Genomic DNA, 25,941 nt, shown 5'->3' on the forward strand with positions numbered 1-25,941 from the left:
TGCTGACAAAAGTCGTAACGTCTACAAAAAACACAACCTGCTTATTTGATCCTATACCCACAAAACTGTTTAAGAACCAGTGGCCCACTCTTGGGCCGACTGTCTGGGCTGACTGGATTTGTTCCTAAATGTTTCAAATCTGCAGTGATTAAACCGTTACTTAAGAAATCTAATCTTGACCCGAGTATATTGAAAAATTATAGGCTGATATCAAATCTATCATTTTGCTCTAAAATTCTGGAGAAGGTGGTTTCACAACAACTCGTGGACCACCTTACTGAGAATAATCTTTTTGAGCCACTGCAGTCTGCTTTTAGAAAATATTCCACAAAGACAGCTCACATACCTGCTACTACAATGCCTCCCTACCTCATGTGCCATGTATCAGCCACTAGTAAGCCACGACTGACCTGTCATTTGAGCCCTGTCCAGCCTTGAATGGCTCGTGCCGCTGCATATGATCCACATCAAGCCACATGTGATCCATATGGTGCCATGTAACGTGACGGTGCACGTTTAGGCATGGGTTTGGTCCAAACCTCCAGCCCTCCCGCACTTGGTCCCTTGTCACATTTTTTTAAACGCAGTCCAAATCAAAGACGCTCCTGGACAGTGCGGCGGGTGTGCGCATCCATGCACCAGGCTGCTGTTCACCTGTGTTCCAGAGTCATTAAATGCAGCAGTTCTGCATGTTCACTCAGCTGTCTGTGACCAGAAGAAAAGACACCACAATGCTGATTGCTGTGGATCACTCTGCCCCCCCCCCCCCCCCCCAAAAAAAACCCACAACACAAAACACATCCATAGACCAGCTAGAACCGAACCACGGATTCCTGGACAGTCGCCTCTGTGCTTCTCGCTGGCTTTATTTCTTCCATGGGTTACAGTCATTTTGACAGTGTGATCCAACTTTTAATTTTGTGTTTGTCCTTTAATGTCTGTAAAATCTCTCATTTGCGTTCTGCGTAAATGCTTGTCTTGAGCGCGAGTCATTGTGTCAGCACGCACAGAGTGCGTCTAATCTCTATCATACGAGTAAACATAATTTTACAGCTGCTTATAAAGAAGGAATGAACATGCAACTGTGTTACCAAGCTTGACCCAACTTTTAACTTTGTGTTCGTTTCTGCAAAATCGCTCTTTGGAGAGCTTGCGTTCTGTGTAAATGCTCGTCTTAGGTGCGAGTCATTGCATCAGTGCGCACACAGGAGGGAGGAGCTCATCTGAAACAAGATGTTAAATCTATCATAAACATACCTTTACAGCTGCTTATAAAAAGGAGAAAGAATGAACAATGAATGAAAGAAGGAATGAACATGCAACTGTTTTACCAAGCTTTTTACAATACAAAAATTACACATAATTACCTTTTAGGCTGTTACAAATATGTTCTCCACCTCAGCGCATGAGAGAGAGAGAGAGAGAGAGGGGTGGAAAAGGGTCCAGATGACACAGTCGTTTGTGATTCCAGAGGCGATTAGAGGTGTTTTCAACTACCAAACTGTGACAGAAGATGATTAATCCACTACAAAATTATTTTATATACAGCGTCCAGTGCACAAAGCAGGTGGGATTGTAGTGCGCAAGAGGGCTGAGCTAAAATAGCCTGTCCTGTCCTTGTAGCTGCCAGGTGCTCGGATAATGGGCTTTTAACAGCCTCATTCTCACTACAAACATGCCTCGAAAATCTTTGTTTGTCCTCGTAGTACCTTGTACACAAACTGCCCCATGCTGTTGTTGCTGAATTTTGAACTTCTTGAAATTAGCGTCACGCTTAGAGTTGAGCCTCATTAGCGAATATTCTGCCTCTCAGAGACACTATTCTCCCACAATTGTTGAATAACTGGACTCATACCAAAAAAACAAAAAAATGTTATTTGGCTCATTATTCATCTGTCATTATTTGGTGGGACCAGGGTTGTAGCTTAAAACATGGATCATTCTTCGAATAATCGCTGACACACCCATGCATGGCTTATTTGGTTGAACTGAGGCTTTAGTTCTACGTTTGATACCGTGGATCATCATGTTCTACTCGATAGGCTGGAGAATCATTTTAGGATTACTGGGAATGCCCTTGCATGGTTGACATCATACCTGACCAGTCGTTCACACTGTGTTTTCTACAATAACACTAACTCTAACTTTAGTGAGATGAAATTTGAGGTTACATAGGGGTCTGTCTTAGGCCCTCTGCTTTTCTCCCTTTATATAGCACCCCTTGGGCACATATTGCGGTGTTTTGGGATTATTTTTCATTGCTATGCTGATGATACTCAGTTGTACATGCCAATAACTGGTAATCTCATCCACATAAAATCCTTAGAAGATTGCCTTGCATCAGTGAAAAGCTGGGTGTCTAGCAATTTCTTACTTTTAAACTCTGATAAGACTGAAATGATGGTTCTTGGTCCAGTGAGACATTGGAATCAATTTGACCAACTAATGCTTAGCCTAGGCGCATGTGTCATACGTCACACTGAAAGTGAGGAGCCTTGGGGTAATTTTTGATCCTACGTTATCATTTGACCTACACATTGGAGATATTACGAGGACTGCTTTCTTCCACCTGCGAAATATAGCGAAGATTTGTCCCATCCTGTCTATGGCTGATGCTGAGACCCTGATTCATGCAGTTGTTCTCAATTATACTACTGCAATGTTCCATTTTCTGGTTTACCGCAGTGAAGCATTAGGGGTCTCCAATTGGTTCAAAATGCTGCTGCCAGACTTTTGACAGGAAGTTGAAAGTTTGACCACATTACACCCATGACCCAAGCAAAGGGTCACCCCTTTGAGTCTAGTCTGCTTGAGGTTTCTTCCTCAATATCATCAGAGGGAGTTTTTCCTTACCACTGTCACCTGTGTGCTTGCTGTAGGAATTGGTAAGGTTAGACTTTACTTGTGTGAAGCGCCTTGAGGCAGCTTTGTTGTGATTTCGTGCTATATAATTGAAATAAATGAATTAATACAAAAAAAGCCAAACTGTAAGTAATTACGTAATCTGTCTGGGAACTCTAGTTAGTGCAGCAGATAACTGAAAAAAATCTTTCAAGTGGTGATGCAACTACCAAATTTGGCACAAATACACCTTAGAACTACCCTTTTGAAAAGTCGACTTGAATTTCCAATAGGCAGCCAGGTAGGGGTCAATTGAAGAATTACACAGGGGTCAAAATTAAAAGATGCTTCAAGCATTAAAAATTATACCATATTATTTGTCTGATGGCAGGGATTCCAAAAAGGTATAGTTTGGACTCTCTGTGACTGAACATTATGGAGTTATGGGGTAAAAACAGCAAGAATGGTGACAAAGGATAATTTCAGTTTGTACAGGGGTCAAAAGTTAGCAGCCGATCTGCTCTGTGTCAGCCTGATCCCGTCAGGTCTCAGAAGCTACGCAGTGCGGGACCTGGTTAGTACTTGGATGGGAGACCTCTTTGGAACACCAGCGGCTGTGTGTGTTTGTCCAGGTAATACTGGAGTTGCATCAGGAAGGGCATCCGGCGTAAAACCTGTGCCAAATATCAATGCGGATCTGGTTGTACCCGCTGTGGCGACCCCGAACACAAAACGGGAGCAGCCGAATGGACAACAACAACAGGGGTCAAAAGTTAAAGTTGCTCCAATTTTGGAAAAAAAAAATTAATGCAAATTATTGGTTGAGTTAACAGGGTTTTAAAAAGGAATAGTTTGCATCATGTCTCATGCTTAGTTATCACGTCACGGGGTAACATATGTCATAGAATCCAATGGACGTTGACATTGTTTAACCTTTACTTTGCAGACCAAACATTCAACACGATCAAAACAATTCCATTTATTATTCTTATTAGCTCAACTAATAATTTGCACCACTTTTTACCAAAATTGGAGCAGCTTTAACTTTTGACCCCTCTACAAACGGAACTTGACCTTTCTCACCATTTTAGCTATTTTTTTTTTTTTTTTTTTTTTTTTTTTTTTTTTTTTAACCCCATAACTCCATAGAAGTCAGTCATAGATAGTCCAAACTATACATTTTTGGAATCTTTATGATCAGACAAATAATATGGAATACCTTTCAGTATGATTGGAGCATTTTAAAATTTTGACCCCTTCGTAATTCTTCAATTGACCCCTACCTGGCCGCCTATTGAAAATTCAAGTGGGCACTCTGCTTTTTCAAAAAAGTAATGTCTAAGAAGTATTTGTGCTGAAGTTTCCATCACCATTTGAAGGATTCCACTCTGTAAATATTCTCTAATCTCCTGCACTAAATTCGAGAGGTGCAGGAGTACCTTGGGCAAGCATAAATAATTATTTTGCAGTGGCCAGTCACAGCTGATGAGATGACTGACTCAACCAATCAGATGTCACCGTACGCTGTGTCACCAACCCCTCCTACAGTATTAGTTTGAGGGACTTGGTGTGAATTTCCTGCACTGGGAGCAGTTTGCAGTTAATTTCATTCTGACCTGGACCAAGATAATCAGCAGAAATGGTTGACGCGTTCTGTGCTAAGTGGAAACTGATTGACAGCCAGAATTTTGATGAGTACATGAAGGCGCTCGGTAAGCAGTTTATTTTAATGAGCTGTGATATTGTATCATGCATGCAGGGTTTTTTGATTGGCTGCAGTTGTTAGACATTATTCAGGACACAGGTTGCTATTTTTGCTCAAAAGCAGGTAAAATGAATAATGCACGAGTGAAGCTTCTGCAGTTTGATTTTCTATTTTTGATAGGTGTCAGTTTTGCTACAAGGCAAGTGGGAAATGTTACTAAACCAACAGTAGTGATCAGTCAAGATGGAGACAAGGTGGTGGTGAAAACCCTCAGCACCTTTAAAAACACAGAGATCTCCTTCAAACTGGGAGAGGAGTTTGATGAAGTCACAGCAGATGACCGGCATGTCAAAGTAAGAGGAATAACGTCTTCTCTGCTCAGCTATCTTTAACATGTGCCGGTTTTAAATCACTGCTGCTTGCAGTCTACCGTCACCATGGAAGGAAACACCCTTGTGCATGTGCAGAAGTGGGACGGCAAAGAGACAAAACTTGCCAGAGAGATCAAGGATGGGAAGCTGGTGATGGTGAGATTAAAATACAGATGCATGCATGGAACCTTAAGATGACAGGCTGTCAGTTACATTAATTTGCACTTAACAAACCACAGTATCGCGCAAAAGTCTTGAGCACCATGTTACTACAGGAATTGTTCTGTTTTCATCATTAGTGTGTCAGAAAAAGACCAAATTGATGTGAAATGCTCATTTACAGAAAAATCATAATTTGCTTTTTCAGAAAGTAAGATTTTGTCAGTTGAATAAATCAGATTACATTGTAGGTTTATAGCCCAGTGCTGGATTCCACAAATTCCAGTGAATGCACGCATACATTCTGTATTTGAGTGTACCCATAACTTAAACAAAATTTGAAATTTTTCTACAGAGTATTTATTCTTGGACGATGATAACTTGAATAAATTCAATTTGATTGTCATCAAATTTGAAGTGGACATTCCAAATGAGTGTATCTAAAACCAGGTCAAATATGAGCAAGATCACATTTCACCAAGACCCTCTAAGGATCCTCTAATTATCACTGATGGTTGACGTTAATGGTTAACAGTGATGGCCTTTTGTCATTACTATGTCAAGTACAAACGGCTTGGAACACGCCACATCTAGAAAACCAGTAACGTCTAGAAAATTTTCATTTCTGCTAATCGATAAAAGGGGTTGAAAAAAAAAAATCATTATTTGCATTTCAAGCAGTTTCTCAAATATTTGTTTTATTTATGAATTGAGTGACTTTTTTGTTTTAGGTTGTTTGGGGTGTGGGGGTGGGGGGCTTCTGCACTACTTTCTGAAGATTGGTAACCTAAAAAGATCAATCAAGTTCATCATTGTTGCACCCCTGCATAGAGCTAACTTTGCCATCTGATTTCTGTCCTCTGCCTCAGACTTTGACGTTTGAAGGAATCCAGGCTGTCCGAACATACGAGAAAGCTTAAGAAGACAAATCATCCGGTTGTGAATGAATGACATTTTTTTTTTTAAATTGATACACATCAGTTTTTTTTTTTATTTTCTTGAACATGATTTAATTTTTGTCATATCATTTGTAAGAAATTCTGAAAATTGTAAGGTGGAATATGGGGGAACAATAAATCAACTGACTGTCAACTATTTTTTTTTTAAAAACCTCAGTGGATGTTTAAAGGTTTTATGTGGTTTGTTGTAACATTGTATCTTAGCAGAACACTCTCACCCTCTCTCTTCTGTCCTCTATTTCAATGTGGTTTTGTATCACTGAACAGTGGCGTTCTTATGACGTGACAGCTGCAGACCAAAGACCACTGTTACATCAGCCAGCGTGCCGTTGAACCCGTGAGAGGGGAATGTACTTTAGTAGCCCCCAGATGGCTGCAGGAGCGAACAGTGGGGGTGGTCATGTCGCTCACCTCAGGATAATCCATTTTAAGTAGTGGCGTCATTATGTCACAGCAACATTTGATAGCCTGGGCCAAATCCAGTTTCGGTATCACAGCGTAGTCAGCATTTGTAAGCTCCAGCTGTCACACGTTCAGTTTTTAATTTAAGCAAGAAGATTGTGCAGTGATTTTGGAAATGTTAATCTGATTTGAAATTTGACCACTTCTATGTTTCTTAGTTTTTATTTTTAATAAATTTGCAAAAATTAAAAAAAATGGCAAATGGATTGCATTTATATAGCGCTTTTCCATCTGCATCAGATGCTCAAAGCGCTTTACAATAATGCCTCACATTCACCCCAATGTGAGCCTGCTGCCATAAGGTGCTCACTACAAACCGGGAGCAACTAGGGAATTTAGGACCTGCCCAAGGAGCCTTAGTGATTTTCCGGTCAAGCTGCGATTTGAACCGAGGATCCTCTGGTCTCGAGCCCAACACTTAACCACTAGACCATCAGCCCCCCCCCAAAAAAATTTTTTCATGTTGTCATTGAGTTTTGTTAGTACAATTTTGAGGGGAAAAGTGAATTTACTCCGTTTTGGAATAAGGCTGCAACATAACAAAATGTGGAAAAAGTGAAGGAAATGGTACTCATGGTTAGCGTTAGCATAAATGCTCCACATCTGGAAATCCGGTAACTTCTGCAAAGCTGTCATTGTTCAGTATGGCAAACATTGACTCAGAAAACTGCACCATCACATGGTTGGCTGAAGTCAACATCAACAGTCTGTACAACATCATGTTCAAGAAAAGAAAGAAACTGGGGAAATTTGTGGAGTTGCTTCCAAGTCAGAAGGTGGTGGTTCAAGACTACCTGTGTCCATTCTCCATGTAACGTGGAGCTGTGTCAGGAAAATGTGCCAAATCAGCATGCAGACATGTTGGATCTGTTATGGTGATGCCGAGAAAAAGGGGCGAAAGAACTTACAAATAGTTTTTCTCAGTGATTCAAGACCAGTGGAGAAAGCTATTTATAAATGTGTGTGCACAAACCATACAGTATGTGCACGTCTCTTCCTACACAGGAACTGGAAAATATAAGAAATACGTGTGGTGAGAATGTGCATACCTCATACATTCTGCAAACAAGACATAAAGAAAGTTTTCAGATCAAGTCTTACATGGTGACATGAAAAAAATTATACAATTTAAGACTAAACATAGCCACCACTTGAATTTCTTATTTGAATACTCGTATTTCTGTTCACACAAAGGGGCAACACGGTGGCTTGGTGGTTAGCACTGTTGCCTCATAGTGAGAAGGTTATGGGATTGATTCCCACTTGTGGTCTTTCTGTGCAGCGTTTGCATGTTCTCCCCGTGTTTGGGTGGGTGCTCTCTGGGTGTTCTGGCTTCCTCCCACATCCTATGAAGTGCAGGTTGGGTGAATCTGAAACTTTAAATTGTCCATAAATTTGTTTATCTATATGTGGCTCTGCGTCCTGTTCAGGATGTACCCCATCTCACACCTTATGACTGCTGGGGTAGGCTCCCGTGACCAATTTTGGTTAAGCAGTTGAAAATGAGTGTGTGTGACTATGTGAAAAATTACTTTCACAATAATCAGCTGATTAATCAATTAGTTATTAGGGTGATAAAAAGTCAGAAAATGGTGAAAAATGTCAATCATTGTTTTCTGGAACCCATGATACCTTCAAATGTCTTGCTTTGTCCACAGCCCAGAGATAATCAATTTACTGCCACATACGTCTAAAGAAACTAGTAAAATAAACCATAAAGTATTCATGTATAAAAAGGTGAAATCAGAGAATGTGGGCATTGGACAAAAAAAGACTCAAAATGATTAATCAGTAATCCAAAGTTTTCAACTAATTTAACAGTAGATTAGTAATCAGTCGCTGCAGCTCTAGTTCATACACTCTCTCTCTCTCTCTCTCTCTCTCACACACACACACATTGATATTTAAGATTTTCTATTCACAAACTACATTGTAAATACACCTGATCATGCATCTTATAAATGTTAATTGATGTCCCTTAGCAAAAAGAAGTTTATTCAAGTGTACTATGAGTATACTTATTTTTTTTACTAAAATTGAGGAAGTATACTTGAAGGTGCCTTTTTATAAACTATATTTTATATACTTAAGAATAGTTTATTGAAGTATACTATAGGCTTATACTGAAAAGTATAAACAAAAGTCTAAGTCTAAATACATTAATACTAAGACTTACACTTATACTTTAATACTAAAACTTATACTTTAGTATACTTTTTACATCTTTCTGCCACAAAGTACTAACACTTATTATGCACTTGGAGCAAGATATACTAAGTCAAGCCATTGACTCAAGTAACTCAAAAGAAGTCATAAAAGTACAGATTTTTTTTTTTTCTATGTAGTTATTTATTTTTGGTTCCAAAGGTTCGCACTTTTCTTTTACCTTTTTTGACAAGGAAGGACTTCTCAGTTGAGTTCTCAGTTGAAGACGCTATATTTACATTTTTACAAATAAGGACTTGATCTTGGAGAGACCATTATGTTTACATTTTACATGCACTTTTTCCTTTAATTTTCTCCACAAAGGAAGGACTTGATTTCATGGGTCTTTGCTTTTGAAATGTTTGAAAATATATCAAATTTGTTTTCAACATTCTGTCTTGTGATTTTTTAAATGCATCACACTCAAACACTCTCAAAGTTCAAACCTTAGTAGGAAAATAATACCAAACTGTTTTCAGGCCCAAACATTTTTTTGAGAAATAAAAATAGAACGTTTTCCTATAAATAATTATGATGGCATTTAGAACTAACGAATTAATTTTAACGATCAACAAACGAGGTCGGACACATAAGAAATTATTAATAGTGACTGACCAGTATTTCACAGATCGCTCCTCTGCGTCCTGACGCCGCGCCTTTTTCCACTCACACCTGGCTGCAGGTGTGTGTTTCCGTGTGACAAACACAGTTATGAGTTGTTTGCGCTCTTTTCTCTTCTGGGCAACAAGATTCTTATAAACAGACACGCAGAACACAGAACACTGTAAAAACAAACAAAAAAAAGGCATGCAAAATTGGACTAAATACTCCGCGAGACTCCGAGGCCACGACAGGTGAACGGCGTTATAGTGAGGGACCACTGTATTCTCTTTTCACGTCAATAATTCTTGACATGTGGATATTTGCTCGCTCAATTAATAAGACACGCCTAATCTGCCAGATTTCTTTATTTTTTAAATGTATTTCTGTATTTATTTTATTGTGACAACCGAATGGAGATGACAAAACCTGGTTGCAGCACGGGTGAATTAAGGGAATGACGAAACTACAGTTGTTATTATCAATTTCATTGTCTAAAACGATCACACCACATGAAGTTAAGCTCAGCGCTGCAGCCACGGATCATGCTCCATAACAATCCCGCAAAGGCGGGATTTGTATTGATTATTATGTAGTATAATCAGGAAAGTGCTATTTATGTAACATATGCATTGATTTGTATAATGGCACTGTTTATCATGTTGATCATTTTCATTTTTATGTGGATTCCAGCGCTGGTTCATTTTGGTGTATAATTTACGCCACCTCTCGACCTGGTGTATATTTTCAGCACAGCGTACGCCAACGACCACATTGATAAATGCCAAGTAGCGCAGCCGTTTTGGCGTACACCCCATATACGCTCAAATATCGCCGTACGCAACGTTGATACATGAGGCCCAGTATGAGTAAACTTTAAGAATACTTTAAGGAGTATATTTTCAGTATATAAATAGTAAGCTACAAGTAATATGCCAAGCAAAATTAAAGTAAAATAGTGAAATAACCAATGTGTATACCAGTATACTTTAAGTATACGATAATAAACTAAAAATAGGGACTCAAAGTATACAACTAGTACAATGGCAGTATATCGATAAGTTCACTTGTGGTATACTTTAAGTATAGGAGAGGGATATATCAAGTACATTGATAAGCGTACGTGTGATATACTTTAAGCATACAAGAGGGATATACCAAGCATATTGATAGTATATAGATGAGTGTACTTGTATACTTTAAAGTGTACTTTTGCAAACTTAAAACGAACTTTAAAATATACTTTTATAAACTTGAAATGTTCCAATTTAGTCAGAAAAAGTATTAAATTTGTGTACTTTCTAGTATACTGACAGTACATGGTCTGTAGTATACTTGCTACATACTTAATAAAATGAACTTTAAGAATACTACTTTTTGCTAAGGGTTATTTGTGTTGTTGATTGTAGGTGTGTTTTGCGTGTGAGCTTATCACCTGCATTATTTTGTCCATCCAGTGTTTTTTGTTTGTGATTCCAGAACTGACACATTCATTCATTCATGGTGGTTGTAGACCAAGCAGCTCAGTCCACACCTCTCTGATGCAACCAAACAAAACTTATTTTACTCTGGGAGCAACGACCACTATCTTTGCGCCCCCCCCGGCCTAAACCAAACCAACTTTTTTAGGTTCCTTAGATGACCCCAAAACACAATCAGGATGTTCCCAAAAAACAACATATAAACAACTTAAATATCACAGAGATTCAATACTAAGGGTCTATTGGCGGCCATTTTAGACGCCATTTTGAATCTTAAACCCATGAATGAATTTAGTTTAGGCACAAGAGTTTGCTGTGACCTGCAATGAATCCCATTGAATCTACACACACGCATTTACAACTGGTGTAAAGAGCGTTACGTGTATGCACCTTTCTTCCTTTGTGCATACATGTAGCTTTAGTCATGGTTCTAATGCCCCTGGATTTTACAGACTGTGTCACTGTGTAAACTGTACCATCACTGTCCTCGTAGTTCAAACACATTGCAGAAGCTTGTGCCAGTTTCTTGCTGTTGCTGTCCTTAATTTATAAAGACATTTGTGTGATCATGAAAAAAGGTATGAATACAGAGAATCTGATTCTTTTAATCTTTATTATTAGTTTATTATTGCAGTGGTGTCACATTTTGTGAGCCAAACTTAATGTTACCGTAGATGATATTCACCAAAACCTTTGAGTGCGAGAAATCTGCTTCAGTGATGTCATGACTGTAACTACAAATTTAAGAACAGGAAAAATAAACTCCCCAGTAGAAACAATGAATAAAATTTTCTTCTAGACAAAAAGACAGACAATGTACATTCAAAAAAGTGAATGTTGATTTCTTCATGCACTTAGTAACTAAAATAGCACAACAATGCCACAATAGGCGGCAAAAAAAAAAAAAAAAAAAAAAAAAAATCTGCAATGTATTTGCATCTCAAAGAAATAAACTTAGAAAATAAACACTTGTTAGTGTTTTAATGTCATTTGTTTAATTGCCAATGCAATGTAGTTTGCAAATGTAAAGTACAGTTTCTGTTTCAGGCATAAAATGTGTAAGGAGTGTTTTTGTCTTTTATTTCCCCCACTGAACTATTTACAACGAGGCTATTTAAAATAGAAGTGCAAACAAAATTACTATCACTAAGAACACATTGAAAAGCATAAAGCAAAACTGCAAACATAATGCACAACTCTGTCATCGTGTCAGACAAAGTGCTTTGATCAAAGGTGGTGTAGAATTATTAATTAAATGTCATTTTTAATTAAAATATCATTTCAGAAGGGTCATCATGCTGGAACAGAACTACTGCAATTTCATCAATGACAGAGAGGTGTCGCTTTTACAAGTACAGCTGAACAACATCTCTGCTAGTGGGGGCAGCATAGCAATACAATTGTTCCTTTTGTGCTAAAAGCATGGAATTTGGAACACATATTCTAAATTAACTAATGTTTATTTTCAGATATGGAGCAATCCTGGCGCTGACCTCTAATGAGCTACAGGGGTCAATAAAGAATTACAATGGAGTCAAAATTTAAAAATGGTCCAGTCATGTTGAAAATTATATCACATTATTTGTCAGATCACAAAGATTCCAAAAAGGTTTAGTTTGTACTATTTATGACTGAATGTTCTGGAGTTATGGGGTAAAAACAGGAAAAATAGTGATAAAGATCAGTTTCCGTTTATACAGGGGTCAAAAGTTAAAGTTGCACCTAAAAAGTAAGTCCCTTTGGCTGCTCCCTTGTTTGCACTTGGGGTCGCCACAGCAAATCCAAGGTGGATCTGCATGTTGAATTGGCACAAGTTAAAGTTGCACCAATTTTGGTAAAAAGTAATGCAAATTATTGGTTGAAATAAAAGGATTAACAACTGGAATAGTTTTGACTGTGTTGAATGCTTGGTCTCCAAAGTAAAGGTCGACGTCCATTGGATTCAGTGACGTATAACATATGTTACCCCATAACATGATAACTAAGCATGACAGATGGTGCCAACACTTCCTTTTTAAAATGCTATCAACTCAACCAGTATAATTATTTATTTATTTTTTTTTAATCAAAATTGGAGCAACGTTAACTTTTGACCCTTGTACAAACTGAAACTGACCTTTGTCACCATTTTTACTGTTTTTAACCCCATAACTTCATGGAATTTAGTCATAGATAGTCCTAACTATACCTTTTTGGAATTGTTATGATCAGACAAATAATGTTGTATAGTTTTCAACATAATTGGAGCATTTTAAAATTTTGACGCCTGTAGCTCATTAGAGGTCAGCTCAAGGATGGTTCCATATCTGAAAATAAACATTAGTTAATTTAGAATATGTTTGACAAACACAAACACTGCAATGACCGCAACTCCATGTGCAGATGTACTCAAATATTAGACTTAATGCTAACTCAAATATGTTGACATTGCTCATGATACAGAGAACCGACTCTTTCAGGATTGCGTTTCAGACTGTCGTCGTTCAGAGATTTTAAATGTGATGAGGATTCGCGGCATTTAAATTCAATCTGAATTGATGCAGATCTTCTGCTCACTTATGCAGAACATAGAGTAAATATCAATCCTCTTTACACTGCTGGAGTTCCCTCATATAAGATTTGTTGTCTTTGTCAATTTTTTTAAAGCCATAATACTCAGACAGAATTTTTGGTTTATTGAGGAATCAGTCATTTCGACAGCAATCCTTGGTTTTGACAACAACATAAATCATGTGCCCTGTACTTTTCACTGGTGTCCAAAAAACCCCCCAAAAAAACAAAAAACAAAAAACAGATTTCATCCTGTCAATAACAGTGCTAAAATTTAAAAGCATTAACTAATAGACTGTTTTTCCCCTGACTTACCATCTGGCAAAATTACTTTGGTAACATAATAAAAACATTAACAATAATAATAAGAGTAATTGGAGATTTCTCTCATCTGCCAATCCGGATCCAGATCACCTCCAAAATTTAATGGAGTCTTCCATGCCCTAATATCTATCGGTGGTACAAATTTAGTGAGAATCCGTGACGTAGTTTTGACGTGAGCCTTAAAAGCCTATATGAAGTGAAATCATGATCCAGATCCGGATCACCTAAAAAAAATTTAATGGAGTCTTACATGGCTGAATATCTATCTGTGGTGAAAATTTGGTGAGAATCCATGACATAGTTTTGATGTAATCCATAATAGCCGAAATCTTGATCCAGAATCCAGATCCGGATCACCTAAAAAAATTTAATGGAGTCTTACATGGCTGAATATCTATCTGTGGTGAAAATTTTGTCAAAATCCGTGCAGTAGTTTTGATGTAATCCCACTAACAGACAGACAAATAAATAAACAAACAAACGTCGATTTTATTACATCCTTGGTGGATGTAATAAATGTATTTATACAGCACTTTCTATTAGAGAATTCCAATGTGCTTTCCATAGTAACAACTGAAACAATAGAAAATAAAAATAGCATGATGTGCTTGATGTTATACTTCATTAAAGCATGAATTCAAGCCTTGTTCTGAGAGGTGCCATTTCTTACATAAATATCAGAATAAAGGTGCACAGTGTACATTTTAATAAGACATTAAATATTCCATTGGTTTATCTGCATTTATGGGAGCTCTCACGTACAGTGCACGGTCATTCCTATTGATGCATTGTTTTACACAAGAAAATAGAAAATGTGGAAAAAGTAACTAAAAAAAGTACAGTTAATGACATACCCAAATGCACTTAAAGGACACGCAGAACATTAACAAATATGCCATTTTAGACGCTACCATAAAAAAAAAAAAACCCCAACTATTGCCACTACTGATATTTTCAAGTAAACACCACTTTCAGGTGTTGATGTGGCGACATTTGTGCCCTGTATAAAACATTGAAGATTACAACAGTTTTCACCATCGTGCAGCACCGCTGGCTTTTCTTGTTAATGTGCTGTATTAATGTGTTGTAAATATGCTTTAAAACATTTGCATGTGCTGCTGTGCAGACTTAAGCCACAGCTGTTGTTCACAATGTTCTATGCGCACCTTTGAAACGGTTTGAAAAAAAAAAAAAAAAATGAAAGGAATGACGCGAAGCGGCACGAGAGCTCAACCAAATGTTCAAAGATAATAGAAGTTGTTGATGCGTCACCCATCATCCTTTGCTGCTCAGGACTTTCTGCATTAGATGCAGGCCGCGCGTCAGCAGCGGACAGCGTGACACCACCGTGTCATCTTCAGTACATGGACTCGGTGCCAAACTGCAGACTGGATTCAGACTGAAGCTTCACATCTGCAGCGGCGAGAAAGCGTAGAATGGAAACTGCGCCTCGTCCTCGTCCACAAAGAAACACTGGAAATAGGGCAGCTCATCTGTGGACAGTCACAGTGCAGCAGCATCATATCGAGTTTGAACTCTACTCAGTGTGTTCCATGTCTTTATTTCAGGCAAAAGAGAGGCCATTTTTGGAGTCCGTTAGTTCACTAATGTGTGCCTTATTCATACGTACCTTCCATGATAAAGTCTGTTAAAGCAGGTTCTGTGTTCAGAAAGACAACAGTGTTGACTGCACAATTCAAGGCCTTGTTTGACAACACAGCATATATAATGCATAGGGATACCTGTTTTCTCTTCTTTCACTTCTTTCTTTTCAACAACTTTTTCTACAAGAGAAAGCAGATTTATTATTATTATTATTACTAGTATTACTACCCTGCAGGTCACTATAGCGGCGATAGCAGGCTATTGTTTTCTCTGGCGTGTGTGTGTCTTTGGAGAAGATAAAGCAAAAATGGCTAGACTGAGTTTGATGGGAATATTGCTTTGTTCGATATCTGGAGGTGATTAGATTTTGGAGTAAATTGATCAGAGGTCAAGGAAGTTGTGGTCTGAAAAACATTGTTTTTGGTATATTTCAACAACCAAGAAGCCTAGGTTGATGATGTAAAGCATGTACAGCGCATCCAGAAACTATTCACAGTGCTTCACTTTTTCCACATTTTGTTATGTTACAGCCTTATTCCAAAATGGAGTAAATTCATTTTTTCCCCTCAATCAATCAACTTTTTTTTTTTTTATATAGCGCCAAATCACAACAAACAGTTGCCCCAAGGCGCTCCACATTGTAAGGCAAGGCCATACAATAATTATGAAAAACCCCAACGGTCAAAACGACCCCCTATGAGCAAGCACTTGGCAACAGTGGGAAGGAAAAACTCCCTTTTAACAGGAAGAAACCTCCAGCAGAACCAGGCTCAGGGAGGGGCAGTCTTCTGCTGAGACTGGTTGGGGCTGAGGGAAAGAACCAGGAAAAAGACATGCTGTGGAGGGGGGCAGAGATTGATCACTAATGATTAAATGCAGAGTGATGCATACGGAGCAAAAAGAGAAAGAAACAGTGCATCATGGGAACCCCCCCACAGTCTACGTCTAAAGCAGCATAACCAAGGGATGGTCCAGGGTCACCTGATCCAGCCCTAACTATAAGCCTTAGCGAAAAGGAAAGTTTTAAGCCTAATCTTAAAAGTAGAGAGGGTATCTGTCTCCCTGATCTGAATTGGGAGCTGGTTCCACAGGAGAGGAGCCTGAAAGCTGAAGGCTCTGCCTCCCATTCTACTCTTACAAACCCTAGGAACTACAAGTAAGCCTGCAGTCTGAGAGCGAAGCGCTCTAATGGGGTAATATGGTACTACGAGGTCCCTAAGATAAGATGGGACCTGATTATTCAAAACCTTATAAGAAGAAGAATTTTAAATTCTATTCTAGAATTAACAGGAAGCCAATGAAGAGAGGCCAACACGGGTGAGATATGCTCTCTCCTGCTAGTCCCCGTCAGTACTCTAGCTGCAGCATTCTGAACCAACTGAAGGCTTTTTAGGGAACTTTTAGGACAACCTGATAATGAATTACAATAGTCCAGCCTAGAGGAAATAAATGCATGAATTAGTTTTTCAGCATCACTCTGAGACAAGACCTTTCTGATTTTAGAGATATTGCGTAAATGGAAAAAGGCAGTCCTACATATTTGTTTAATATGCGCTTTGAATGACATATCCTGATCAAAAATGACTCCAAGATTTCTCACAGTATTACTAGAGGTCAGGGAAATGCCATCCAGAGTAAAGATCTGGTTAGACACCATGCTTCTAAGATTTGTGGGGCCAAGTACAATAACTTCAGTTTTATCTGAGTTTAAAAGCAGGAAATTAGAGGTCATCCATGTCTTTATGTCTGTAAGACAATCCTGCAGTTTAGCTAATTGGTGTGTATCCTCTGGCTTCATGGATAGATAAAGCTGGGTATCATCTGCATAACAATGAAAATTTAAGCAATACCGTCTAATAATACTGCCTAAGGGAAGCATGTATAAAGTGAATAAAATTGGTCCTAGCACAGAACCTTGTGGAACTCCATAATTAACTTTAGTCTGTGAAGAAGATTCCCCATTTACATGAACAAACTGTAATCTATTAGACAAATATGATTCAAACCACCGCAGCGCAGTGCCTTTAATACCTATGACATGCTCTAATCTCTGTAATAAAATTTTATGGTCAACAGTATCAAAAGCAGCACTGAGGTCCAACAGAACAAGCACAGAGATAAGTCCACTGTCCGAAGCCATAAGAAGATCATTTGTAACCTTCACTAATGCTGTTTCTGTACTATGATGAATTCTAAAACCTGACTGAAACTCTTCAAATAGACCATTCCTCTGCAGGTGATCAGTTAGCTGTTTTACAACTACCCTCTCAAGAATCTTTGAGAGAAAAGGAAGGTTGGAGATTGGCCTATAATTAGCTAAGATAGCTGGATAGCTCAAAATTCTATGAACATCCATTTTTGTCTCAGACCAGAAAATTTTGTTTCTCATGGTCTGAGAGTCCTTCAGGTGCCTTTAGGTAAACTCCAGGTGGGCTGCCATGTGCCTTTTACTAAGGAATGGCTTCCGTCTGGCCACTCAAAGCATACCTGATTGGTGGTTTGCTGCAGAGATGGTTGTCCTTCTCAAAGGTTCTCCTCTCTCCACAGAGGAATGCTGGAGCTCTGACAGAGTGACCATCGGGTTCTTGGTCGACTCCCTAAGGCCCTTCTCCCCCAATCGCTCAGTTTAGACGGGCGGCCAGAAGAGTCCTGGTGGTCCAGAACTTCTTCCATTTATGAACAATGGAGGCCGCTATGCTCATTAGGACCTTGAAAATAGTAGAAATGCTTCTGTACCCTTCCCCAGATTTGTGCCTCAAGACAATCTGTCAGGGTTTGGATTTTTGCTTTGTGTCATGTTGTTCTGTTTAGTTATTTTGTTAGACTGGTTTTGTTGTATGTGATTTCTCTTGCTGGTCTTTTCCTGCTTAGGTTTTTTTCTGTCCCTATCTCTCTTGTCTGTCTCTTGGTGGTGGGTGTTGCACTTTGTCTGGCCACACCCTTGATCTGGTGCTTTCCACACACCTCCTAGTCTGTAGCTCATCACCTGGGTGTATATAACTTCACTGGTTGCACTCGCTCCTCACCAGATCGATGTGCCTTGTGCATTCCTTTCAGCTCTGTTCTTGTGTTTTTCTCGTCGTGCCTGCCTTGTTGTGTTTTTGATCACCTGCCTGTTTACCTGACCACACCATTGGCCTTATGATTTTTGTACTGTTGCTTCTTTTGGACTGCCTTCACGTGTACCGACCCCAGCTAAGTCTTTCAGTAAACTGTTTTAAACTTCAGAGCTGTTTGTCTGAGTCCTGCATTTGTGTCCAGCCATTCCTGACCATCGAGCCTGATACAATCCTGTTTTGGAGGTCTACAGACAATTCCTTTGACTTCATACTTGGTCTGTGTTCTGACATGCACTGTCAACTGTGGGACCTTATATGTAGACAGGTGTGTGTCTTTCCAAATCATGTCCATCAACTGAATTTATGCCAGGTGACTGAGATGTAAGCTGTAGAAACATCTCAAGGATGATCAGTGGAAACAGGATGCACCTGAGCTCAATTCTGAGCTTCATGACAAAAGCTGTGAATATTTATGTACATGTGATTTCTTAGTTTTTTTTTTATTTTTAAGAAATTTGCAAAAATCTCAAAATAACTTTTGTCACATTGTCATTCTGGGGTACTGAGTGTAGAATTTTAAGGAACAATATTAATTTGATTCCTTTTGGAATAAGGCTGTAACATAACATGTGGAAAAAGTGAAGCATTGTGAATACTTTCTGGATGCACTGTATTAATAAGTAAATTCTTTTGGCTTGTCCCTTTATTTTTCGGGTTGCCACAGTAAATCCAGAGTGGATCTGCTTGTTGATTGGGCACAACATTTACATCAGACTTCCTTCCACAGGCAAATCCACATGACATGGAGAATGGATGGACAGGAGTGACCGTGAACTGGGAAGTTTCTGGTCTGGAAACAAGCACACTCACTGCTTGGCCATCAAGCTGCTTTGTAAAACTTATTTTGATCAGCAAAATGTTTGTAATTGACTGGTATGAATGTCTTCATAATGAAGTCACATAGAAGTCATGTGATGAAATCAGTCATAGTAAAACCAACAACAACAACCCCCCAAAAAACTTAGAGATGTGTATTTACTTGTACATTTATATCATGATGTGTAGAATGTGATCTAATGGATAACATTTTTTTGTGTGGTGATAATTAAATCCCACCAATCCATAAACTCAAATGTATTTAACAGTTAATACCTTTCTTTGCAGGCTCCTGTATCTCTTTCAGAACTCTGGCTTCTGCAAGTCATAAATGTTTTATAATCAGTGAGTAAGACCATAATCAAGAGGTTTTAGCAAACATTTCAGATATTTTCATAAATTCTTGTTGTTGATGTTAAATCATGTTGTACCTTTAACTTTGTCATCTGTAGTTGTTTTCTTCAGTAATTTTTCTTTAAAAAATTGAGAAAAATGATTTGATGTTTGTGCTTTACAAAGTACTTACAAATCAGAGTGAAAGAGACTCATCATACCTTTTTTTACAGGCTGTTGTTCCTTAAGAACTCTGTCCTCTGTAAGTAGTTATAGACAGCTACTATTCATTATCAGAACTTTTGCCGTTAATCTATCAGCCATCGTGTGTGCTGTCAGCTACTTACGGTAAAGTTGGTTGCAAACACTTACCTTTCTTTTCTACAGCAGGTTTGACTTTTTTTCTGGAAACTTCAGGCTCTGTTGTGAGAATAAGACGTGAATATAACGCCACAAAATATGGGAAATATAAAAAAAAGTAAATACACCAAGAAGTTGAAGAATAATTGTTGCATTGTAGAACTGAGTAAATACAGATATTGATTGTGTCAATATCTGTTGTCGTTTTATTTTTTATTTTGTTATGTTCAAAATAAATCTTCAATTCAACTGTGTGTGTTGGGTAATGAGGTAGTGCTACTGTTTTGTTTTATTTAAGTCATAAAAATAATTTTCTTGGGCACCACTATAATTTTATTCCTGAGCATTTAGATAAGGGATTTATAATATAATTTTCGCCCTATTGAGATATCCCATAATCCCTTGTGCGCCAGAGAGTTGCTGCAGTCTAAACAACAGAGAATCCACATGAAGACAATTGCTAATGAACATTATACTACCAAAATGTAATTTTTTATGCCTTTTATCACATTAATAAGAGACTGCATGCATGAGACCCTGAAAACTTCTTAAAACAAATATTAAAAATATTCTGCTACGTTTAATCTGCGAGGAACTTCATAAACACAAACCGAATTTCAGACATCTTATATATATTCCTCTGGAACAAACAGGTCAAACAGTGTTGTAAAGGACAATAAGCAGGGCGTTAAAGAGCAAACTTCAATTTCCCCAGAATGACATGAACAGGAAGCGATCGCAGCTCACAGCAAATCCCATTGAAAATAAAGGCCAAACAAGCTGAGTTTCTTGCATGTTTACATAAAACAAACACCATAACAATGTCTAAAAACTCAGATTATATATTCATGAGAGTTTTAGGCACAATATACAAAGAGTTTTATTTTGCGATGTTAATGATGTTGTCCGTGTGTAGCGGTTAAAGTGCAGCCTGATCAGAGCATCTCAGTGCAGTTCTTAATGGCTACATTACATGCCATTAATATTCGGGATAAGGTCAATATTCCTGTTTCTGAATCATTAGGAATAACCCGTTTACATGCGTAAGCACACAGAGTTACTCCTGTATACATGGTCATTGGTATCACTTGGAATATCCCCATCTAAACAGCGACGCACGTCTTCCACCGGTGCTTGATTTGGTCTGGCGTTTGTGCAAATCCTGCTTCGCGTAACTTTTCGGCCACCTTCTTGTAAATGTCGCTATCTCAGTACTTTCTACCATCAATAAAAGACATATTCATGTCTTTCATGATACTAATGAAGTACTCGGTTTCCTCCTCACTCCAAAAGTGTGGTGCTGTGCTGCCGCGTCTGGATTTCCCCATGCTTGTTTCCTTTGTTTGCTTGCTTGTTTGGTGTCCGGTGGGTTGCGCGCGCCGCATACAAGTAGTTGCCGTACTCAAAAGACCAAGATTCCTTGTGGATAGGACATGCGCAGAACAGAAAATAATGTTCCTTTCTATAGGAATATTCCGATGCATGTTTATATGACCTGATATTCAGGTTAGAAAAAGAGTAACCCAGGGGTCATATTCGGGTTTTTTAAAACCGGAATATGAGCATCTTCGGGTTTTTGCGGGTGTTTACATGGCGCACAGCCATGTAAACACCCGCTAATATTCCTTAGCGGGTTATTGCTAATATTCCGGTTATGAAAGGGTTATTGGCTGCATGTAAACGTAATCGTTACTGGCATTTCGCAGAGTGACGAACTCTCCAAAGTTTTGCGAGATTTGAAACCTCAATAGGGCGAATTGCAATATGACAAAAATTCATGCCGCTGTAAGAGAGGAATCAATCCCACAACATCGGAGGATTATTATTATTATTGTTTTTCTTTTTACACAGACATAACTTCACTTTGATCAGCAAACAGTTGAGTCATGACTGACATCTTTGACAGAGGTTGATGAATAAATTGTGGACTCACTACTTAATAAAATCATAATCAGCCCCCCATTATGCTCTCAGGCTCAGGCACACACTTGCCTGACACATGAGTATGATGATTAGATTCAACTTTTACAACATATTCGAGTTAGGGATGATGCGGTTTGTCCCCAAACAATCCCAGCATGCACCGCGCCAGTCGGCTGGCTGCAGCAGGCTGGCTAGTGATGTCAAAGCGCTCGCAGACGACGGTCACAACTTTTGTGTTTTATTTTGTGTATTTTGTTTTATTTCCTCGGTTTGCTTTTGCAATTGTTAGACGAAGTTACACAATTTGAAGCAAATTTCAGCGCCGAGCACTCGTTGGAATCTCAAAGCATGCTTCGATGCTTCGAATCAAAAGGTTTCGCCGGCTGATCTCGGAAGCTAAGCAGTGCCTGGTTAGTACTTGGATGGGAGACCTCTTTGGAACACCAGCGGCTGTGTGTTTCTCCAGGTTACACTGGAGTTGCGTCAGGAAGGGCATCCGGCGTAAAACGTGCCAAATGCCAATGCGGATCTGGCTGTATCCGTTGTGGCGACCCCAAACAAAATGGGAGCAGCTAAATGGACAACAACAGGTCTCCGTGGTCATAATGATCATTAATATGAAATAGAATAAATAACAGATAGAACATGGAGACATAATATAAACAATTAGGTTAAAAAATAACAATGTCAGCAGGGTTCTAGCTAGAACTGTTTTAGTTTGGGTAAATTACGGCGGGGGTCAAGGCAGTGGAGCCCCCTGAAGCTATAGGGTTTTATATCTCTAAAACGTTATCTGCAAGCCCTGTTTTAACTAATTTTGTGTGGTTTTAGATGCATTGAAAGAAAGAATAATAGACTAAAAATGGTATTTATGTTGAAATATTTGTAATACTAAAGTTCTTTTATAATGTTTCTGTCAAAGTCTAAATTGATAAAATAAATAATGTTGAAAAGGTTAAAAACACATTAATATTTGATGGGCATATAGCATTTGCTCTCTTCCTCAAAAATGACAGTGTACCTTTTATTGCTGTGAAGCAGGCAGAGTTTTTCTGTCATGACAGTTTCTTCCCAACATGTTTAAGTGGGATAGCATAATTTAAAAAGCAAACAAACAAAAAAACAATATAACCTCCAATTGCCTTGTTTGAACAAGAGCTGAACCTGGACTGATTTGATTGTCGGTTTTTCACTTCACTCTGATTCACTGAGGCTCCTCCCCCGCTCTGCCTCCCCTCTCGCTCTCTCTCGTGTGGTCCCCTCTCCCTCGCTCTCGCCGTCTCCGAGCTATTTGGAAACAGGGAGCCTTTAAACTTTAAAATAAATCGTAAAATTCTGAGTATATTATCAGCATCTGCCGACACAGAAGCAACTCTGGATTATGAATCATTTTTCTGGAGGATTTTTTTCCCCTTACATTCGAGCGGAGCGTGTCTATCCACTCTGATCTCTGCTTTCAGTGTTCTGCGGCTTCACAGAGTGCTGAAAGCAGCTGACTGCTGTTCTTTCTGCTGTTTGTGCATAGATATGTAGAAAATGAGAAATATATTTCTTATTTCTTTAATTATTTGGTTGAAATTGCAAAATAAAACAAAAGTACGACTCTATAAGCTTGAAATGCAATCGAATTGGTTTCTCAGCAACATTTCAGTTCATTTATTGGAAAATCCGTGGTGGGTGGGACAACCAATCTGAACGCGAGAGCTGGGCGGAAATTTGCAGTACTGGGCGGTACCACCCGGCGCCGCCCATCGTAGCTAGAACCCCGAATGTCACCATGCATAAGGTTGGACGCTCCAGCACTATAAAATGATCTACAGGGGGAGGTGATGGTCTAGTGGTTGAGACCAGAAGATCCTCGGTTCAAATCCCCGCCTGACTGGAAAATCACTAAGGGTCCTTGGGCAAGGTCTTTAATCCCCTATTGCTCCCGGTGTGTAGTGAGCGCCATGTATGGCATCACCCTAACATCGGGGTGAATGTGAGGCATAATTGTAAAGCGCTTTGAGCGTCTGATGCAGATGGAAAAGCACTATATAAATGCAGTCCATTTATCTACAGACAGAATCGGCACCTTTCTTCCTCAGCAGTGATTTAATTTTTTCCTTCGTTGCTTCTGGCTCTGTTTGAGAAGAAGCACATCCACATGAACAACAATCCTAGAAATATGATTTTTTTTCTTCTTTTTTATGAAAGACTTACCTTTCTTTTCATGAGCTTTTTTTGCCTTCCCCTTTGTGACTTCTGGTTCTGCAATGACACATATGACAACTGAACTGAATTTGGTGCAGAATGACTTTTGGGTTTTAATAACATTTTTGATTTGATGTAAATGGCTGACTGACGGGTAATCCTTTTTTTAACCTTCGTCCTTTTCAGCAAATGTAGTTTGCTGGTAACAGAAGCTACAGTAACATCTGCTGTAGTGCACAACAGCAGTGAGTACTACCCTGTGCAGTATCGTTTAAATGTCAAATGATTCCAAATTGTATCACATCTCAGTAATTGCACTGTGTCTCAATAATTGAGGTTCATTTTCCCATAATGGCTTTTGGTATCTGTGTGCTGTTAATGCTCAAACCTTCAGAATTACCACATTACTTTAAAACTAGAACATATGTGCAACATTTTTCACTTTGTAAAAATGACAGAGTTTATGTTTATTCGATAAACTGTCCGGAATTAGTTTGGTTTATGAATCTAGCCATAAGTCAAAATTGCCTTCCTTTTGATGTATTCTGCCACACGTCTGTGCTGTTCCATGTTGAAAGTAAATGACACTTCCTTACAGCAGTGAGCAGGGCGCTCAAAGACAGCAGCTCTGAGTCGTTGTTTGTGTTGGGTTTGTGATTGCCTTTGAGTTTACTCAGAAGCATTGGTGGTGCTTAAACTCAAAACTGGCTCGTCAGTAGCTGACATTGTACTGAAGTCAATACTAAAAGTTAGTGGTTAACTGTAGTGTCTGCTTAATTTTTTAAAGCGGTTTATTGGTTTAGTGTTATAAAAACTTTTCAGTTAGCGGATTAGTGGTTTATAGAAACTAACTTTTTGGTTAGCTGTGCCCACCACCGATAAGAGTGTTGCCTCATATGAACACATACTTTAGAAAGACTATAAAGACTACAGACCCCAAATTGTCAACTCAGTACAACAAAATTCAATACAACATATATTTCCAGAGTATATAAATCACACTGAAGTGTAAGTCGCACCTTTTTCCCCCTGTATTATTAGCTGTTTAATTTTGGATTTTTGTGCATTGTTTTAGTGTACTTTTCTATTGGCATTTATTACTTTATTATTGGAGTTTGGCTTGTTTAGTGCTTTTATTCCTGGGATTTTTTTTTGTTAATAAGAAGAAACAATACGTGTCTTAGACATACTGCAGTTGTTGACATGTGATACAATTTTGGATCATTTGACATTTCAGTGACATTGGACAGTTGCTGCTGTTGTACACGGAATGTGGTCTTTTAACCTTTAATATACGAGTGAAATGCTGTTGTAAAGCTCACAGCAAAAAATAAAAGTGAACCTTTTCTGATGGTCTGTGGTGCCACCTTCTTTTCTTTGAGAGTTTCCGGTTCTGAAATAAACGAGGAACATGAATCTCTGCAATCAGTTACCATGCAGCAATATTTTTGAGTGGTAATGTTTTGTTTTACTTTTAGTGGGTGCTGGTTTGAGTTTCTCTCGTGGAGCGAGGGGCACTGACAGAGAAAACAGATCACAGTGTCAAAATCGGAATTCTTCAAAAGTACAAAACAGTGCAAATGAAATTAATTAGAGCCCGACCGATATACGTGGTCTGTCTATAAATTAATGGTCCTTTTTATTTTTTTAAAAACTATATGGATTTCATTCATATGTTTTTACGTCAGACATGCTTGAACACTCGTGCGCATGCGTGAGTTTTTCCACGCCTGTCGGTGACGTTATTCGCCTGTGAGCACGCCTTGTGGAAGGAGTGGTCCCGCCCCCTCGTCGGATTTTCATTGTCTGGAAATGGCGGAATGAAAAGGACTTTTTTTCCATCAGAATTTTTTCAGAAGCTGTTAGAGACTGGCACCTAGAAACCATTCGAAAAATTTATCTGGCTTTCAGTGAAAATTTTACGGGCTTCAGAGA

At 38.7% G+C, this 25,941-nt stretch overlaps 2 protein-coding genes across 2 annotated transcripts in view; one reads left to right on the plus strand and one right to left on the minus strand.

The window, feature by feature from the left end:
* The first annotated feature begins 4,411 nt into the window (after positions 1-4,411).
* On the plus strand, positions 4,412-6,036 carry fabp7a (fatty acid binding protein 7, brain, a). Its single transcript, XM_034194967.1, has 4 exons — positions 4,412-4,553; positions 4,727-4,899; positions 4,972-5,073; positions 5,946-6,036. Exons 1-4 carry the CDS (start codon positions 4,481-4,483, stop codon positions 5,994-5,996), a joined length of 399 nt encoding a protein of 132 aa, XP_034050858.1. The 5' UTR covers positions 4,412-4,480; the 3' UTR covers positions 5,997-6,036.
* Positions 6,037-14,275: 8,239 nt separating this feature from the next.
* LOC117531812 (trichohyalin-like) overlaps positions 14,276-25,941 on the minus strand; it is a 98,566-nt gene continuing 86,900 nt past the window's right edge. Inside the window, exons 53-63 of the mRNA XM_034194963.1 lie at positions 25,473-25,523; positions 25,349-25,396; positions 24,016-24,063; positions 23,888-23,935; positions 19,903-19,950; positions 19,752-19,790; positions 19,629-19,670; positions 19,474-19,515; positions 15,400-15,441; positions 15,288-15,317; positions 14,276-15,150 (exon numbers count right to left, since the gene is read on the minus strand). Coding sequence (XP_034050854.1) covers positions 15,065-15,150; positions 15,288-15,317; positions 15,400-15,441; positions 19,474-19,515; positions 19,629-19,670; positions 19,752-19,790; positions 19,903-19,950; positions 23,888-23,935; positions 24,016-24,063; positions 25,349-25,396; positions 25,473-25,523 — 524 coding nt within the window. The 3' untranslated portion in view covers positions 14,276-15,064. The remainder of the gene's footprint in view (positions 15,151-15,287; positions 15,318-15,399; positions 15,442-19,473; positions 19,516-19,628; positions 19,671-19,751; positions 19,791-19,902; positions 19,951-23,887; positions 23,936-24,015; positions 24,064-25,348; positions 25,397-25,472; positions 25,524-25,941) is intronic.

This window comes from Thalassophryne amazonica, chromosome 19 (genome assembly GCF_902500255.1).
Source record: "Thalassophryne amazonica chromosome 19, fThaAma1.1, whole genome shotgun sequence".
In the NCBI taxonomy this organism is placed as follows: domain Eukaryota; kingdom Metazoa; phylum Chordata; class Actinopteri; order Batrachoidiformes; family Batrachoididae; genus Thalassophryne; species Thalassophryne amazonica.